The 19,354-nt window shown below is 45.8% G+C and overlaps 1 protein-coding gene across 1 annotated transcript in view; it reads left to right on the plus strand.

Annotated features, from left to right (window-relative positions):
* VAMP4 (vesicle associated membrane protein 4) overlaps window positions 1-7,732 on the plus strand; it is a 32,122-nt gene extending 24,390 nt beyond the window's left edge. The window contains exons 6-8 of the mRNA XM_054038274.1: window positions 947-1,026; window positions 1,680-1,731; window positions 7,120-7,732. Of these exons, the coding sequence (XP_053894249.1) occupies window positions 947-1,026; window positions 1,680-1,731; window positions 7,120-7,148 (161 nt within the window). The 3' untranslated portion in view covers window positions 7,149-7,732. The remainder of the gene's footprint in view (window positions 1-946; window positions 1,027-1,679; window positions 1,732-7,119) is intronic.
* Window positions 7,733-19,354: the final 11,622 nt, after the last annotated feature.

A 19,354-nucleotide genomic window follows, 5' to 3' on the forward strand; every position in this document is an offset into this window, starting at 1 on the left:
GCTGCATTTCAGATTAGTATTCCTCCGATGTATTGGCTTTGCATTTTGCCAGCTTAAACTTCATTTTATTTGCTGTCTAGATGTTTAACCTCTGTAGGTCCCTTTTGTATAGTTTTTCTGACCTCACTGATGTTTGCATCACCTCCCGAGTTAGTATCATTCCCAACTAGGGGTAAGTCTCCATCATGTCATGGCTGTTCTCTTCGCATACCTTCTAGATTTCTATACCCCTCATCTGTTGCTGGCTTGAGCTGGTCACTTGCAGCAGCACTTTGCTTTTTTTTTAGTAGTCCTACTGGATATTTCAACTTAAATTTAATTCTCCCTCTTTCAGCCTTTTGTGTTTTTAACCTGAAGGGTCCACTTATAAAAGACTTAACTTTATATGCTATAATGTATTTGGGACCCTTACAAGTTACCGTGGAACCTCACTCATTCTTGTTCTGCTATTCTGCAGAGCTGAAAATTCTCATTACCGTAAATGCTTGGGAATTTCACCTTGTGTTTCAGGAGAAAGGCTTAATTGCAGAACACTACAATCAAGTCTTGTAATGCTGATTTCCATAACTTTTATAGTTTCTAGTATACTTATGGTGTTGCCACAATTAAACTACTCTTATGCAAACTGACAAAGACCATTTTTTTTTTCTTGTCTGTTCACTTACAATTTGTAAAATACATTCACCATTTATAATAGGTCTCCTAGTCATTAGTTTGTGTTGGCAAAGTTCTACTGTGTTGCTAGTGAAATTCAGCACATCGATGAGACACAGCATGCTGAATTTCAATATAATTATGCAGAAGCACTTGGCGATTGTTGCCTAGTTTATGGTTTAAGAATAAGTGAATTTGCAGAACCGAAGGCCTTTTTTTCTGGTGTGTTTGTGCTTCTAGATGTGCCCATGCTGCTATGCCTTTAATTCTTTTCTCTCTCCATGTGATGCAGAAAGTTTATCAGACAATGCAACAGCGTTCAGCAACCGATCCAAACAGCTTCGAAGACAGATGTGGTGGCGAGGGTGCAAGGTGAGTAAATGGAGAGGGGAAGGAGTGGATTTCTTAATGCACGTTCTTAAAATTTGGTCCTATTAAGAGAAACGTGGGAAGGTTGCCAGAATCTGAGATTTGTATCTAGCTTGTATGAAAATGGGGCATATTGCAGCCACTCTTATCTTGAATCCCCAGCTGAGGCCAGCAGAGACCATGAGTACCATCATGCATTGCTCTGTCAGGATACTGTTACTTGGGAGAGTCTTACTTTAGGTACCTAGGCTTGAAAATTTTTGGTCTCAGCGTTTGAGGTATCAGGGAACATTTTTCTAGTGCTGATAGATGTTGTATATGATCACATCTATACACACTCTTGTGTTGATATATTGGGGTGTTTTTTTCTAAATCAGGTATGCAGCTTACCCCAAACTCCCCTCTATTTTCTGCTTTCTAAACCAAGAGACACCAGAGAGCTGGTTTAGGAATTGGTGTCAGCTAAAGTGATTTGTTTGAAGTACACTCCCTTCCATCTGGTCTGTGGAGTGGCATCAACAGTATTCTGGGATAGGGGAACAGATACCTTGTCCTGGATCTAAACAGGGAGGTGACTCATTTAATTTAGAACAAGCCAAACATGTGGTCTCATGTCAGGAAGGTAATTCCTCCCTCTCTTTGCGCTCTTCTTGCAGATGAAGGCCCTTGTAGCTTTGGTTGCTGTCATCCTCTTGCTAGTGATCATCAGTAAGTATTGACAACACTTCCCTGCATGGTTGGTGGTTTTATTTTTACATTGAAACATTTTGTTTGCTGTAAATAATGTTAAAATTGACACTTAGAACTTCCTTGCCATCTACATATGACCTGATCAGTAGCACTTGAGCAGAAATTGCCAGTGACCCCAAGTCTTGCTCCTTAGGGATGTTCAGTCACATGCAGCCAATATTTTAACCAAGGGCTCCCCTTGCCTATGCTGAACCCCTGCCATGCTGGGATTACAGGCATGTGTGGGAAATTTCTTCTCGTTTAAACAAAGACCTTCTAATAACCATTACCAAGGCAGGAGATGGAGTTGCACTTTCTCAACAAGAGACACCCTATTCCTGGAAACTCAGCGCGTAGCACCGTGATCAGCTTGCAAAGTCTGAAGGGAGATGGACTGAAGACCCAAAGGGTCTGAGGTACCTTCTCTCAGAAAATGTTTGAAAATACCTGTAATCTATGGCAATTTGTCTATTCTGAGACAAAGCTCCCTTCAAAAGGGGCTTATATAATAATCTCTGGCAGGCAGTGTGGGCCAGTGGCTTGAGTATACGCTTGGGACTCAGAGCTGGGTTCTATTCCAAACCTTGCCACCAGCCTTGCTGTGTGACCTTGGGCAAGTCACTTCCCTCTCCATGCCTTTGTTTCCCCTCCCATTCTTAGCCTGTCGTGTCTATTTAGAGTGTAAACTCCCTGTCCTGTGTGTTTTCTATAGCACCTAGTGCAATGGGAGCTCTAGGCACTACAGTGACATAAACAATAACCAGAGAGAGTGCTGCTCTGAGGCAGAGAAGTCATTCCACCCATCCTTTGAGATGGATGGCCGAGTTTTAACAAGGAACCCCAGGAGGCCAGCACAACAGCAAGGCCCTTCCTTGCTACTGACCTTGGGAGAAAATTCTCCCATCCATGTATGAGCAGTGGTACAGGCGTAGCTTTATGCAAGGCCCTGCCTTGGCAGTGAGCAAAAACCTAATATCCTTAGGGACTATCTCATCCTGCTGAAATGCAGTCAGGAAGTGAAAGAGTTAGAGCCAACAGCTGGAATGGTAGCGACTGGAGTGACGTTGATGGACAGTCCCATCAGGTTTGGTTTGGGGAGTTGGAAATGGATTCAGTTTGCATCCTGCGCAAATGCTACAGGGACAAGACCCTGTGCCATTTTCATCCATTTGAACAAGGAAATATATTTTTACTTGCGGTCCCTTGGTTGACTAAGGAAATCTGGTTCTTCTGCAAGTACTGTCTGTGTGGGTATTACACTTGAGGTGCACATGCACCTCCCTAGTCCTGGATCAGAGGTTTTCCGTTAGCAGTGTCCGTTTGGCCCACACATGCCAAATGGACAACTTTGTGCTGCATGCCAAGGGTATATAGGGCTGCGCGGGGGCACCACTCTGGCTGCCTTGGCCTGACAAAGAGCCCTAGCATATCCATCTCGTGCCCGTCTCAGTGTGTTTTGAAGTGGTTTAGTTAATGTAGTGTTCCTAGTTAGGGTTAGTTGCTGTTAGTACAGAATTAGATAGCTGTGAGAGGTTTCAGTTTTTCCTCTCCCATTTTTTCTGGGGAACTTATTTGGCCTGGCTGGGGGCATGCCTGGCTCACCAGGTTTCAAACACTGCCTCTCTTGTCAGTAGGCTATCCCGATCAGCGACAGCCTCTCTAAATGTATCTGTTGCTTGGGAGAATCCCACATCTCCCAAAGGTGTAACTGTCACCTGGCTCTAAAATCTAAAGCTCAGAAGAATGGGGAACCAAACGGAAGCTTCTACTGGTGGAGTGCTCCCTTTGACTCACTTCCAAGTCACGTCTGGAGACATCTGCCCCATACATCTGTCTCCACATCCAGTGTCCCTTTTACTTCAACTAATGGATTGCCTAAGAGGGGGAAGATCTCAGGGGATTCAGGGAAGGCTCTGAAGAGGAAGGAGCTTGGTCTCCCACCAAACAGCCAGCTCCCAAGAAGTCCTGATCTTGTGCTAGGTCTACAGTATCTGAGGTCTTGACTCTCGACTCAGTACCATGGAGGTGAAAGATTCCTCGTGTGGTACTAGTGGAGCAGGGACATTCCAGATCACTTCAGAGAAACATGGCACCGGCAAGGCCCCAGTATCATCTGCTTCCAGATCAGATCAGCACTGTCTATTTCAAACTTGCCAGCGGTGCCTTCCCATTTGGCTCTGTTGGTACTGACAAAATCAAAGTACACATCTTCAGTCCTGGTGCCTACATGCCGCAAACCTACAGTACCGCCCAAGCCAACTGCTGCATCAGCACTGACCCACTCAGTACAGCAGGAATTCCATTTCTTCAGCGACATGTCAGTGTTAGACGAACCAGAGTCCCTGCTGCTTATGGGTTCCAAATGACTCTCAGTACCAAGATGCCAGTCTCTGGATGATGAGTGCTTCCTGGTACCGCAGGATTCTCTACCCTTTTCTACTGGGCCCACTGGAGGACCTTGCAGAGGATGAAGGAGACATGCAGTCTTCTCCTTATCAGTGCAGGAGTCTCCATTACTGGAACCCATACTTTGACAAAGCCCCTTGCCCATGTCTGGGATGGTGGGATCAGTCCTGAGTACCAACCCTTCTCCCATATGGGCCTCCAACAAGCCGTAGTGGGATCATTGGGCAGTGTATCAGCAGCAATTTGCCAGATCTCTGGCTCCACCACACCAGAAAACTAGAGTCCCACAGCCTCCTCCACCAAACCCCCCACACAAGGAGGCCTTTGATGACAAGAGGCTAGGGCGAACAAAAGGAATACCACTCAGACCCCTATTTTCTTTGTCTCCTGTTGAGACAGACGTGCCTCCAATGACTGACGCTATTAGTCGATTCCAGAACCTTGTGAAGAGGGTGGTGGACACCCTCTAGATACCTCTCAAGGAAGTTACACTCGCATCACAAGCTCCTGGAAGTTCTGCAGTTGGCAACACTCACTTGGGTTGCGCTACTCATTAATGAAGCATTCCTGATTCCAGCAAATGTGTGGCAAACTCCTGCTACCATACTGTCAACTTGTAAGGGGGCGGTTAAAAAATAAAATGTTTCCCGAAGGACTGGGAATTTGTTTTCCAACCCCACCTAATTCCCTGGTGGACGATGCTTGTAAACAAGCATGTCTCCTAGATGGTTCATGGGATTAGAATTCACCTGCTGAACAGGAATACTTATTACTAATTATAAGAACATAAGAATGGCCATACTGGATCAGACCAATGGTCCATCTAGCTCTGTATCCTGTTGAACAGGGCAATTTATTGAGTGATCCATTTCCTGTTGTCCAGTCTCAGCTTCTGGGAGTTGGAGGTTTAGGGACACCCAGAACATGAGGTTGCGTCCCTGACCATCTTGGCTAATAACCACTGATGGACCTATGCTCCAGGAACTTACCTAAATCTTTTTGAATCCAGTTATACTTTTGGCCTTCACAACATCCCCTGGCAGTGAATTCCAGAGGTTGACTGTGCATTGTGTGAAGAAGTACTTCCTTTTGTTTGTTTTAAACCTGCTGCCTATTAATTTCATTGGGTTCTGTGAAGGGGGGTAAATAACACTTCCTTATTCATTTTCTCCATACCATTCATGATTTTGTAGACTTCTATGGTATCTTGAGTTGTCTCTTTTCTAAGATGAACAGTCCCAGTCTTTTTAATCTCTCCTTGTATGGAAGCTGTTCTACACCCCAGATCATTTTTGTTGCCCTTCTCTGTACTTTTTCAATTCTAATGTGTTTTTTTGAGATGGGGCAACCAGAACTATATGTGGTATACAAGGTTTGGGCATACCATGGATTTCTATAGTAGCATTATGATATTTTCTCTCTTATTATCTATCTCCCAATGGTTCCTAACATTCTGTTAGCTTTTTTGATTGTACTGTAGAAGTCTACTGTTTTTACTTCTGAACAGTAGAAGGGAGTCAACTCGAATTACTTATCTTCAGAAACAGAAGAAGTTTCAACCACTGGTGTCACCATCACTCCCCTTGTGCATCTCCACTGAATCGTCTCCACTGTCAACCATCTTGGATTATTTGCTGGATTTTAAAAATAGGGTTTATAATTTATCTCAAAGGTTCATCTCACTGCGATATCAGCATTTCATTCCCCACCAGAGGGGTTTCTATTTTTGCGCACCCTATGTCCTTCAGATTTATTAAAGGTCTAAGGAATCTTTATCCCCAGGTTAAGGATCCTACTGTGACTTGGGATCTCAATCTGGTACTCTGATACCTTATGGGACCTCCATTTGAACTTATGGCAACCTGCTCCTTGTTTCACTTATCTATGAAGATGGTCTTTATAGTAGCTATTGCATCAGCCCGTAGGGTTGGAGAAACTGGAACCTTGATGGCAGACCCCGCATTTACAATATTTTTCAAAGACAAGGTCTCCCTACAACCACACCCAAAGTTCTTACCTAAGGTGCTGTTAGATTTCCATCTTAACCAGTCTATTCATCAACTGGTACCTTTTCCTAACCCACATAAATCTGAGCGGGGGACTTCCCTTCGTACAGTAGATGTACAATGAGCATTGGCCTCTTATCTGGATTGAACCAAGCAACTTTGGAAATCACCTATACTTGTCTTCATTGCAGAAAGATCAAAGAGGTCCAAGATCTCTTTACAGAGACTTTCAAGATGATCTCTGGGTGTATTACCGCTTGCTATGATGCGGCTTGTGTTTTGCCACCCCAAAGGATAATACTACCATATCACAAGCAACTTCCACAGCATTACTCAGAAACATTCCTGAGTCTGAGATATGCAGAGCTGCTAAGTGGACCCTAGTGCATGCCTCTTCTGAACATTATGCCTTGGTCCATGCCATCAGATCTGATGCAGTGCTTGGTTCTGCTGTACCGTCTTCAGTCTTGGACTGGATTCTGAAGCTCCCTGCTCCTGGTGAGGATACTGCTCGGGAGCCACCTAATGGAGCACCCATTGGGACACCACTTGAAGATAAAAAGGTTAATTACCTTGTGCATTAACTGTTGTTTTTGGAGACATTTCCCTATTGGTGCTCCATTCCTGCCCTCCTTCCTCCCCGTTTTTGTTGGATGTTCGGATACAGAAGGAAATGAGGGTAGTTTGCCTGTGCAGCCCTATAAACCTTCAGAGCACAAGGTTGTATAGAGCGCATATGTGGACTGAACAGACATTGTTAACAGAAAATCTCTGATCAAGGGCTTGCGAGGCGCATGCACACCAGAAGTGGAGCACCCATAGGTGGACATATCTCGAAGAACCACAGTCGCTGCACAAGGCGAGTAACCTTTTCTTTTTCTCTTCTGCAGCTCTGATAGTAGGTTTGTATATGTATGGTTTTAAAGACTTGTTTTGCTTTTTCCCTCTCTTACAGTACCGATCATCCTGAAATACCACACTTGACTTGATGGCTGGAGATCTCTGTGGAAGCGGCTCTGGGATGATAAAAGCTGCTGTGTAATTTAAATGAAACATATGTATATAGCTGAGGTGACTTTTTTCAAGATGGTGAAAGAGGCAAGTAGCCAGTTCTAACTAGGGCATTCTGAGAACTGCCAAATGACCCTTTTTCATATACATTGATTTATAACAAGGTTGAATGTCCAAACCCTATTTTTTGCTATATTCCAGGAATCCCAGTTTGGAACTAGCTACTTGCTAATACATTTTATTTGTATATATAGTTAAGTAGTAATGAGGTTATTTATAATTTAAACACAGTTTCCTACTGCCAGCTGCCGAAGGTAGGAGCTCAGTTGTTTCATGCAAGTGAAGGAGGAGGAAAGTAGCATTATGTTAAAGGGAATCTAACCATTCTGTGAATAATTGCAAGGATGTCACTTTCTCATGTTTTTTTAAAAAAAATTAGGTTCTACAAACCAAGAGACTTTCTGTACTGTCATGGAGATGTGCAAGCTAAGTGTTTTCAGTATTGCTGCTTACAGCTGTGACTAAAGACATTCCACTAAACCTATTTTTGACTGTAAGTGTGGAACTCCTGGTGAATCTTTTGTGGCTTTATGAGGGGGGGAATGCATCTTCTGCTTTGCAGAATGCCAGAGCGTGACAGGAGGCAGGAGAATATTTGAAAAACATGCTGGTTTCCTGTCTGTAGTGGGGAGGGGGGGGGGGGGGTCTAAGTACTGAAAGTGCTCATAGGTTATCAGGAATCCACAGGAGATCAGCTTTCCGCTGTCTTATTACACCAAAGCTAGATCGATGATTTTTAAATATGATCAGTTTGATGCCCTGATGACTGAAGAACTGCATTAGAAGTGTGCCTGCATTTGTGTTACTTTTAACTTGACTGAAGGAACACATCCTCCTCTTGGGAACATAGGTGTGGAAATTAAAGATGCGGTGGGGAGGGGGAGAGCGGTACTGCAACACCCGAGGTTTTACGCAGGGCTCCGCTCCCAGCCTCGCACCCAGAGCTCCACAACCACCCCCAGCCTTGGTCCCCTTACCACTGTCCACATCTCCCCCTCCCGGAGCCATGGCCCAGCTCTAGGGAGCAGCGGGGGGCGTGAACACATGTCACCCCCACTCTAAAAGTTCCAGCACCACTGCTTGGAAACATGCGAAGCCTCTTTAACTGCTCAGTAGGTGACTAGCTGTGATTCTCAGAGCTAATGTGCATATTTACCTTCCCACTGTGGCATCTGTACAGGGATGCAAAAATCACAGCCACCCCTCCTCGCCCTAAAAATCTTAAACATGGGTGTGTAATGGCAGAGGAGTGTGTACATAGAAAGCTGAATGTAGGAGGGGCTCAGAGGAAACGTGCTAGTTCTCCAGTGCCACTGTTGAGAAAGGGCAGCTGTAAGATGCATAGGGATGTAAATTTGAAAAGGGTAGATTAGGCAATAAGGGCTGTGCATAGCAGGTGCTAGGACCTGCAGAGCTCAGCCCGTATACAAGAGCTGTGTGTTTCCCTCACTATTGTCCTTCCACTCCCCTACTGCTGTCAAAGCTATAGATGTGTGTTCTCCCCCGTTCCTGCATTTTAGCTACCCATTGATAATCACATCAGTTGGACTATCCGATAAACACTCAGAGAACCACTCCAGCAGGAAAAGGACTCTGGCTTTAGCTGAAAGAGCCAGCTATTGGTCCAATGGAGTTTTCATAGCAGAGGACTGAAGCTGTGGAAGACCCTACTGCTTGAATTATGATCTTTTTTTTATACCACCTCTTCAACCTGCAGTTACCCAGGGGCAAACACTGGGTTGCTTTGCTATATCAATTCTCTAACTCCTAAGGTATGTGAGGCTGCCAGACTGCAGTGAGTTTGTGACCAACAGGCTTTCACAGACCCCTGGCTGCTGCCAGGAACTGGTCCTCCAGTATATGTACCATGGAATGCAGAACACTACATGGTCCTTGGCAAAAGCCTGGCCCAGCAAATAATGGGCAGACTGCATTCTGAGCGAGGAAAGTTGGAATGTCAGAAGTGACCAAGCCTGATCTCTGACTGCCCCTGCTGTCGTGACAGAAAACCTGCAGTCCTGCTACAGGCTCCTGGGCCGCATCTCGTCCTCCACACAAGAGTGGTAATAATGCCCAGGATGTTCAAGATCCCCGTTCCTGCTGAGCAGCTCGGACTGATAACAGATGAGTGAGACGAGGTCCTGACTGATGATCTCAAGCTCACGGCAGGCTACTGTAGTCAATGGCACCTGCAGCTGAGCCTGAACGGCCCACGCCTGCAAGACAACCCAAACCCGGTTTACCTCTACCCGACTTTGGATACTGTTGATGTCCCACAACCACTTGAAGACAGCAGCCAAAGTTGGCACTCCGAACAATATATGCCAAAAACTGTCTGACTCAACCTGGGATGCAAGCACCTGGACACTTAGCACATCAGCCCTTGCCCTCTGCTGCTGTTCAACACAGAGTACTATGCTCCTGTCTGATGTCACTCGTCTCACACGAGGCTGATTTCAGCCAGTGTCTTTAAATGGGGTTTCTCTAATGATCCACGATGTAGATGTGGTCAACTTCAGACTGTTGCATATCCTTGACAAGTGCCCACTTACTTATTTTGCTGGCAAGCTACCGGCTCTCCACCTGGCTGATGATGCTATCAAATGGCTGGGCACCCTGCGCATATGCTGAGAGAGTGAGGCCAAAAGAAACAACCTATGTGCAGTGTGGACAGGTCATCTTAATATTCAGGGCCATATGTGCTAATTGAGACTGGAGAGTCTGTGAAACAAGTCAGGGAAGGGTTTGAGCAAGCATGGGCAGCATCTAAGCTTCCCACTCATTAAGGGATGGTTTGTGCCACAGGTGAGTTGGAGGTGTGGTTGGGGCATTTAAAATAGTAATTCTTGCAGACTCCCTATGGGCTCACCACTGTGACCATCAGCTGAGGCAGCAGCAAGAGTGCTCTCCTCCAACCTGCGGTGCCAGCTGGTGCTGGTCCCTCTGGGAAGGTAGAAAAATGATTGTAGGAAGTCTCATAGCCAATCCTATCCCGGTTGGCACATAAGGAGATTTCACTAGTAGATGCCACACCAGTCCTTGTTAAGCCTGGGAGAGACTGTTGTATGCCAGTACTGTAGTTTTAGTTGGAGGCACTTTCATAAGCCCCTATTCTCAGGTACTTCATAGCTTTTCCTTCTACAGCTCTGAAGATTTGCCCTTCAGGCTGACTCCTCTATCTTGATATTTCAAAGAGCAGGGCTTGCCAGACAGATGTATCTCTACGCACTTATACAAACAGGAGTGAAAAGGATACATCATGGAGAAACAAGAGCCAGGAGGTCAAGACTACAGGGGAAGGATTAAAAGTTTCACTTTCCCAGTCTCCCACTACACCATACATCCGGTGCTAGATTACTGTGATGGGTCACACGATGGTAGTCAAATAAAATGTGCTGCCTAAAAATAAGAACACATATTAATAGCAAAAATGCTGTCCACTCCTCACACACAACTCCAGCCTCTATGAGAGAGCAGCTCACTCCCCAAAAGCGATGAAAAATAACACGGCATGGTCTGTTACATCTGATCACAAAACCCATTTGCTCAAGTCACACAGAAAGAGATGGCTTTTTTAAACTGCCAATCCTGCAAACTTGGCCTGGGATCTGAAAGTCAAGCTGGGGTTTTTCCCCTTCTCATGCATAAACAGTTACAGAGATCCTGGGAGCAGAAATCTTGCTTTGAAATGGAAGGAGTAAAAACCTCATGCTTCAGCCATTCCCTCTAGTAAGGATTAAGATGAAAGCTTCCTGAGCGAAGAGTATTCTACATCTGTCTTTTGCCAGATTCCTTTAGCTTCTGCTGAAGCATCTGAGATTAAAACTGGATTAGATGGACCTCGGGTCTGAGCAATTCCTACACTGCATCCGTGCAACTGCAATGTGTATTCAGTGGGTTTGCATAGGTGTAATCAAGATACAGATGTGGGGTGTGTGGGGCAATCTGCGTGCAGGCGGCTCAGTGGGGGTCTGGGTTTGGACGGGCTCTGGATGCACAGGGGCTGGGGGGGGGGGGTCCGGGTGCAGGTGGTTGGGGCTTGGCAGTGGGGTCTGGGTGTGGGAGGCTCAGCAGGGGGTCCAGATGCTGGGGGAATGGGGCTTGGTGGTGGTCTGGGTGCAGCTGGTTGGGGTAGGGGCCTTATCGGGGTGGTCCAGGTGTGGGAGGTGGAACTTGTCAGGGTGGGGGGGGTTGAGTGTGGGGGGCTCAATGGGGATGGGCTGGGTGCAGGGGTAAGGGTCCAGATGTGGGGGGAGGTGCTCATTGGGGGGTGGTCTGGATGCAGGGTAGGTGGGGCTCAGTGGGGGGTGGTCTGGATGCAGGTGTGGGGGTCCGGATGCAGGGGAGGTGGGCATCGGCATGGGGCCTGGGTGCAGGGGGTGAAGCTTTAGCATGCTTTAGGATCCAAAATAATTTTTAGGAATTATTCTTGGAAGTATAGTATCAGAGGGGTAACCGTGTTAGTCTGGATCTGTAAAAAGCAACAAAGAGTCCTGGGGCACCTTAAAGACTAACATGTATTGGAGCATAAGCTTTCAAGGGTGAATACCCACTTCATCAGACCCATGCATCTGATGAAGTGGGTATTCACCCACAAAAGCTTATGCTCCAATACATCTGTTAGTCTTTAAGGTGCCCCAGGACTCTTTGTTGCTTCTTGGAAGTATAGTTAGCTATACATTAACCTCCATTTAAAAGTCATTAGTTCCTGGAGCTACAGTAACCTGATTAAGGTTTAATGTACAATCCTAGTCCATAGTCAAACTCAGGATTCAGATGGGGAATGTGTGAGAACAGAAAGCCCTCTATTATCTACACAGCCCATAGCCGCCTTCATGCTTGTGGCCTTGGAAAAGGGCCTCTTCCTAGGTTGCTGAGTTCAGTCCTGGACCCACTTCTCCTCTCACTTCCTGTGTAAGTGTAGCCCGTTGTTCTCAGAGAGTGATTTTGAATTTTTATGTTGGTGAAGATAAGAGCAGAATTGGGCTCACGTGAGAGCGTGCTTTCCAACATGGTCAGCGTTGGTACTTTTAGCAAAGAGAGATCCTTGCTAAAATGAGCCACCTATGTGATTGCTACTGCAAGCGTCACTGATCTGGCTCTGAAGTGCAGTAGTTCAAAGAAAGTAAGTTACCTAAAGGCAGCTCTTGTCTAGAAGCTTTTGCCTGCCTCCTGCCAGTTTTAGCCACTCCTGTCTGTATGGGCCTGGAAGCCCACTCACCTCTAATCTACCAGCAACTTTTTTTATGGGAATGAGAGAGCCCTGCTCAGTCCATAGCTGTTGGAGGGCATCATTACTGGGTCAACACACACTCTACCGAATCTTCGTCTTGCACTTAGTTGGATTAGGTCAGTATTTATTTCTGTGTACAAAACTAACTTGTGTCTCTGTATTGGCCTCCACTAAACTCTTGTCCTTTTCCCGTTTTAATTTACATCGTTTCCCTGTAAAAACAATTTTTTTTCCACTTAAGTAGAATCCTTTGAGCTAAGGAGTGACAGTACATCAGGCTGGGGTAGCTGGATACAAAGCTGGTTATATAGAGGCTCATTATTTCTCTGTCTGGCAAAACTTTGCCTGCAACTCATTCCTGGAACAAATTTCCTATTAGCATTTCAGTTACTACTGGCTTCCTGCTGTGTGTGGGGGAGGAAGGATGGTTGGACAGGGGAGGCTCAGGTTCAAGTCCCTGCTCTGCCACAGACTTCCTGTGTGACCTTGGGCAAGTCATTTAGTCTCTTTGTGCCTCAGTTTCCCCTTAACTGTACAGTGGGTCACAGAGAGGAGATGGGCACAGCTGGAAGAAAGCCTGCCATTGAAACATCATGAAATGACACCCTAATGGCTGGGCCAGTCACATGATCCATAGAGCCCTGTTGAGGAAGATACCAACAGTCAGTGACATGTTTAGAATCATTGGTGTTAGAGAAAGGAAGAGACCCATTCAGTGAGGCTCTTTCCTGTGCAAGGGGAGGTTATACATCCTTTATCATTTTAATGTGGCTAAATGTAAATATCTACATCTAGGATCAAAGAATGCAGGCTATACTTGCAGGATGGTAGACTCTATCCTGGGAAACTGACTCCTGAAAAAGATTGCGGGGGCATGGTCGATAATCAGTGAACATACGCTCCCTTGGGCTCATGCAATCCTTGGCTGCATCAACAGGGGAATCTTGAATATGAAAAAAGAGGTTATTTTACCTCTATTTGGCCCTGATGTGAATGGAAGCCTGTGTCCAGGTCTGGTGTCCACAGTTCAAGGGGATGATGATAAATTGGTGAGGGGTCAGAGAAGAGCTACAAGAATGATTTAAAGGAAAACGTGCTTCACAATAATAGACTCAAGGACAATCTATTGTGCTTAACAAAGGAAGGGTTTAGAGGTGACTGGTTGACAGTCTAAGTGCCCACATAGAGAAAACATTTTTAGCAATGGGCTCCTCTGTCTAGCAGACCAAGGTATCACAAGCTCCAGTGGCTGGAAGCTGAAGCTAGACAAATTCAGACTGAAAATAACAATTCATGCTTTAACAGTGAGGGCAATTAACCACTGGAACAATTTACCAAGAGTCAGGGTGGATTCTCCATCCCTGGCAATTTGTAAATCAAGACTGGATGTTTTCCTACAGGATCTGCCCTAGGCGTTACTTTGGGGGCAGTTCTCTGGCCTGTGTTGTCCAGGAGGTCAGGTTAGATGATCACAGTGGACCCTTCTGGCCTTGGAATATATGATCCCATTTCAGTTAACACAGTAGCCCATTATTCAGGAAAAACTCTTCTGAATTAGATAACTTCACATAGGGGTGGCCAGACTGGGTCAGACACATGCTCCAGCAAGTCCAGGATCCTGTCTCTGACTGTGGTTAGCATCAGATGCTTCGGGAAAAGCTGCAGGAAACCCTGCAGTAGGGAGATGTAAGATAATCTGCCACGAGGCAGGTCTCATCCAATCCCTGTAGTTCTAGAATGATTTAAATCCTTGTTCCACACATGGAATGGAGATCATTCCTGGAATCCTTGCAGACCATGTGTTTAATTTAATGCCCTTAGATATTTAGTGGCCTCTGGCTCTGGTGTTGCATTTAATTGTAGAACTTTAAAGTTCGCCTTGTATTATTATTCAGGAGAAATAAATTTCTTCATTTTCTAATGTCTCCCTAACTTCACAAGGGAAGCATCAGCGAAGAGAGTAGCCTGGATTGCAAAGCATGTTAATTACATTAGATCTAGCCTACAAGTTTAGTTTCAGGCAGTTCCTTGGGTCAAAGATTTCCATTATGTTGTGTATGTTGGCTGGTAGTTATCCCTTTCCATGTTATCGAACCCCATATTTCATAAAAAAAAATTGTTAAAAACCTAGTCCTGGATCCTCAAAGGTACATGGGTTTGATGGGTTAGATCACAGAACCCCCCTTGAGAGCTGCCAACTGATGTGCCAAGACTACTACTACCCCTGACTTCCCTGGCAGCTCGGGGCCCCAGCACCTGTCTTGCTGAGCCAGACACTCCCGTCTGCTCCAACGAAGACCTAGGGTCTGAATTACTTGCCCCAAAGCTGCAGGTTTACCTGAAAGCAGCTAACAGGTCTTTAACACTCAGATGCCCAACTCCCAGTGGGGTCTAAACCCAAATAAATTTGTTTTACCCTGTATAAAGCTTATGCAGGGTAAACTCATAAATTGTTCACCCTCTATAACACTGATAGAGAGATATGCACTGCAGTTTGCTCCCCCAGGTATTAACACATACTCTGGGTCAATTAATAAGTAAAAAGTGATTTTATTAAATACAGACAGTAGGATTTAAGTGGTTCCAAGTAGTAACAGACAGAACAAAGTAAGTCACCAAGCAAAATAAAATAGAACACGCAAATCTATGTCCAATCAAACTGAATAAAGATAATCTCACCCTCAGAGATGCTTCAGTAAGTTTTTTCCTCAGACTGGACACCTTCCAGGCCTGGGCACAATTCTTTCCCCTGGTACAGCTCTTGTTCCAGCTCAGGTGGTAGCTAGGGGATTCTTCATGATGGCTCCTCAGCTTTGTTCTGTTCCACCCCTTTATATATCTTTTGCATAAGGCGGGAATCCTTTGTCCATCTCTGGGTTCCCACCCCCTCCTCAATGGAAAGACTTCAAGTTAAAGATGGATTCCAGTTCAGGTGACATGATCACATGTCACTGCAAGACTTCATTGCCCACTTGCCAGCACACACGTATACAGGAAGACTTACAGGTAAAACACAGCCATCTGCAGACAATTGTCCTGGTTAATGGGAGTCATCAAGATTCCAAACCACCATTAATAGCCCACACTTTGCATAATTACAATAGGTCCTCAGAGTTATATTTCATATTTTTAGTTTCAGATACAAGAGTGGTACATTTATACAAACAGGATGATCAGACTCAGTAGGTTTCCAAAGAAGTGGGCTGTAGCCCACGAAAGCTTATGCTCAAATACATTTGTTAGTTTCTAAGGTGCCACAAATACTCCTGTTCTTTTTGTGGATACAGACTAACATGGCTGCTACTCTGAAACTCAGTAGATTATAAGCTTTGTAATGATATCTTACAAGAGACCTTTTGCATGAAGCATATTCCAGTTATATCATATTCACTCATTAGCATATTTTTATAAAACCATATAGACTGCAACATCACAGTACATGGGCACTTAACTCCCACTGATTTCAAGGCTCTTTGAGGATCTGGTGAATAAATCAAAAACACTCATTCAGGCAAGTATTTGCAGAAAATCTGTCTGCATAATTGAAAACCACAGTAGATTATCCAGTAATTTGCCATATACCATGCCAAAGATTATGGCAGGGTTGGCCATCAAAACACTAATCAAACCCCAAAGTTTAGATCACTGCCTCATTCCACTCACTGAAAGATTGAAGAGTCACCTCATTAGTCACAGGTTGTGTAAAGGTTCCATGGTTTTTCTTCATGCTCTTCTTGCTGCCCCTTCCATCTATTGGAAGCTGAACAAGGAAACAGATTCAGCCTCCTTTACTTGTAAAGTGGTCAGCCCTTCAGCTTCTTCATAGGCTTTAGAGAGACCTTCACCAGACTGGAGTCTTTCCCCATTTCTCTCTCTTCTTTAGGATAACATGTTTAAGGGGCATCTTCCTGCCTAGGTTCTCAAGTCCACTTTACAAACACACCTGAATTAAGCCCCATGTCATTCCTGGGAGGCTAGTATTTATCCCTGTTTTACATAGAGGACTTGTCTATACTAAAATTTTAATATGCGTTAAATGACTGCTGAATGATTGCCAATGACCTGTAGCATAGACATGCCCAGAGATCAAGTGATTTTGCCATGGTCGTGTAGCATATCAGTGGCAAAATAGGGATTGGAACCCAGCTCTTATTCTAAGTCCTGTGCTCTAGCCATTAGAACATCTCCCTCTCCTTCCATGGAGTCATCCTATAAGGAGCTCAGTGCCTCCGGATACAGCTAGCGAGATGCTCAAATCTCATAAGCCGGCCAAGAAGCAATCAAGAAGCTTTCTGGGTTTTCAGCTGTAAAAACTCCATAACGCCTCACTGAGACTGGTGGCTCTGCATGAGCCCGTGAAACATTTTGACTACCCCTACCCCCAAGGACGGAAGTAGCAGGATGGAGCATGTGGCAGATCCCATGCTGGCTGTTGTGCCATCTACATAGTTAACTGCTGCTCCTGGCACCTTCTGTCAGCCCTTCTTACCCATGGTCAGGGCAGGGTCCTCCCAGGGTGCTCTGCCTTTCTGGGCACTGCCCCTGTTGTTCACCTGCAATGCTATGTAGCCATGGGATCTCAGGCAGCAGGCCCTTTATTCCAGATGTGGCTTTGTGAAGTCTGGTGATCAACACTGAGCGCTAGCATCTGTCACAGCTTTGCTCTCGTTGCTTCGTGTCCAGAAGGGAGCGCTCCAGTGGATGGGAGATAGTAAAGGTGTGTAATTGTGCCTCTCAGCTGATAGTATTCTGGTGGGATTCCTCCCTCTTCAGAAAAGTCCCCATAGCAAAAATGACGCTCCGCACTGGCAGCTACATCTGCCCACACACCACCTCTGACATGAAACAGTCAGCCAGCAACTATCCCACCTGACCCCAAGCAGAGCTCTAGCCCCAGCAGAGCCAGGGAGCCATGAAGTCCACTTGAGCCTTCACTGCTATCTATTTTAGGGGGAAGTAATCAGACACCAAGGTGATGGGCAGCAGTATAAAACAATAGGATAGATGGGATTTTTGCTCTCTCACTAACCTCCCGCTGGCATTTGGGCCTCTCTCTATATTAAGCTGGCACTGAATTTTTGCACCTTGTTTTGTTTTTCCCAGACATGCAGGCCATTGTTTGTGTTGACTGACTTAGTTGCGGAGGTTTTTTTCCTCCATCCAATCATGATCTGACTGGCATGTTCCAGGGGAATGAATTAAAGCTAGGGAGGTGCCAGTCGATCACCTATAAGAAACCTGCCACTCCATTGTCTCCTCCTCCTTCCCCTCCTCACACACCTGCTGCCTTTAGAGACCAAAATTTGTCAAGCTGGAGGAGTTCTGTCAGCCTGATGGCTCCATTGGGATACACAGAATCAGCACTCACAACTCCCCCTCCCCCTGTGGGTCTACCCGGGAGGGGTTGGCTTTGATTACATTTTCAGATGACAAAGATTGGAAAGGAGAGGGAAAATCCAAACTATTCAGCCAGTGCTGCTCCCGCACCCATGGCTGCAGGCATAAGCCAACGGCCCTGCAGTCTACCCAGCAGCCTCAGACCATTACATACAAATCAAAATTGCTTTAGAAACACATGAAGACTGGAAGCAACCAACACGAGCCAAGGAATTGTTAAGTCACAGTTCCCTCCCCAGCGCCCACTGAGGCCCTAGCCAAGTGATCTGCTTTGCTCTGGGCAGGTTATGATCCCAGCCAGCGTGTTGGCTGGGGGTTGAGTTGTTTCAGCTAAGCCTGTTTTGTGTAAGTGCATGAGCTGTTCCCACCAAGTGCAATACAAACATTCCCACGAAATCGCGCCAACCAGTTGACATGAATGGAAGAGCAGCCGCAGGCAACTGCAGCCCTGCCAGTGCCTGGCTCATGCAGACATAGGCTTGAGAGAGCGTCCAAAGGCAGGCTCTGTGGATAACGGGTTTGTTTGAAACACGGGTACTGGACACATTTCTGCCATTAAGAGGACTCATTGCTGCATCTTGCCTTGTGCTGTGGGAGGAGGGGAATGGCACCTGCTTTGCATTAGCCCTTCATGCAGCACATTGCAGAAATACGGTGCCCAGGGCGAAACATAACAGGACTGGACAGTAGCCAACAAGGTGGTGTAGGCCAGCAGACAGGGCTCAGGAGAGCTAGGTGCTAGTCCCAGCTCTGCTGCCCTCACAAACAAGCCCCAGAACCCATATGTGGTGGTGATGCCCATTCTCTGCCAGGAGCAGCAGACTGCATCAAGGAGTCCTGAGAACTAGCATCTGGGGCCCAAGTCCTCCAAGTGTTTAGGCCCCTAATGCCCAATGATTTCAATAGAGTGAGACACTCACATACCTTTGAGGAGTGGGGCCTAGGCGACTATAAAAGTTGAGGAAATCAAAATTAATGGACACTTGAAACCTGAGGGCTTGGTTGATTGATGTCTCTGTCCCATTCAGTCAGAAATAATACCACCTGCTGGGGTATTTAGATAAGGCAGCTGTAAAGTGCTGTAAGAATAATTAGGGCAAAATCCAGCTAGTTAATGTTTAGCAGTGGCAGGCCAGAGCCCTATAAACGCTACATCATGTAGCAATCCTACAGGCTCCAACTATGTCTCTGCAGGAGGCTTAGCATTCAAACAGCTGTGATATGAATTTAGGGAGGGGCGATGCCATTAGAGCAAATGCCCGGTGGATTTTTCTATGCAATGACATCGCACAATAAAGTGCAAAGGGCGCCTTCACCAATACAGTCATTACAAAGGCATGGCCAGTAATGGAGCCCAGTGCCGGTCTGCTTTTAATGCTGGCAGGAGAAGATTCCAGTGTGGTGACTGCTCAGGGAGAGCCAGCATGGCCAGCCAGGAGGTACTTATCGGCATTATAACATATTGCTTCCTTCTGCCTCTACAAATCCT

The sequence above is a fragment of the Malaclemys terrapin genome, chromosome 8 (genome assembly GCF_027887155.1).
Source record: "Malaclemys terrapin pileata isolate rMalTer1 chromosome 8, rMalTer1.hap1, whole genome shotgun sequence".
NCBI lineage: Eukaryota > Metazoa > Chordata > Testudines > Emydidae > Malaclemys > Malaclemys terrapin.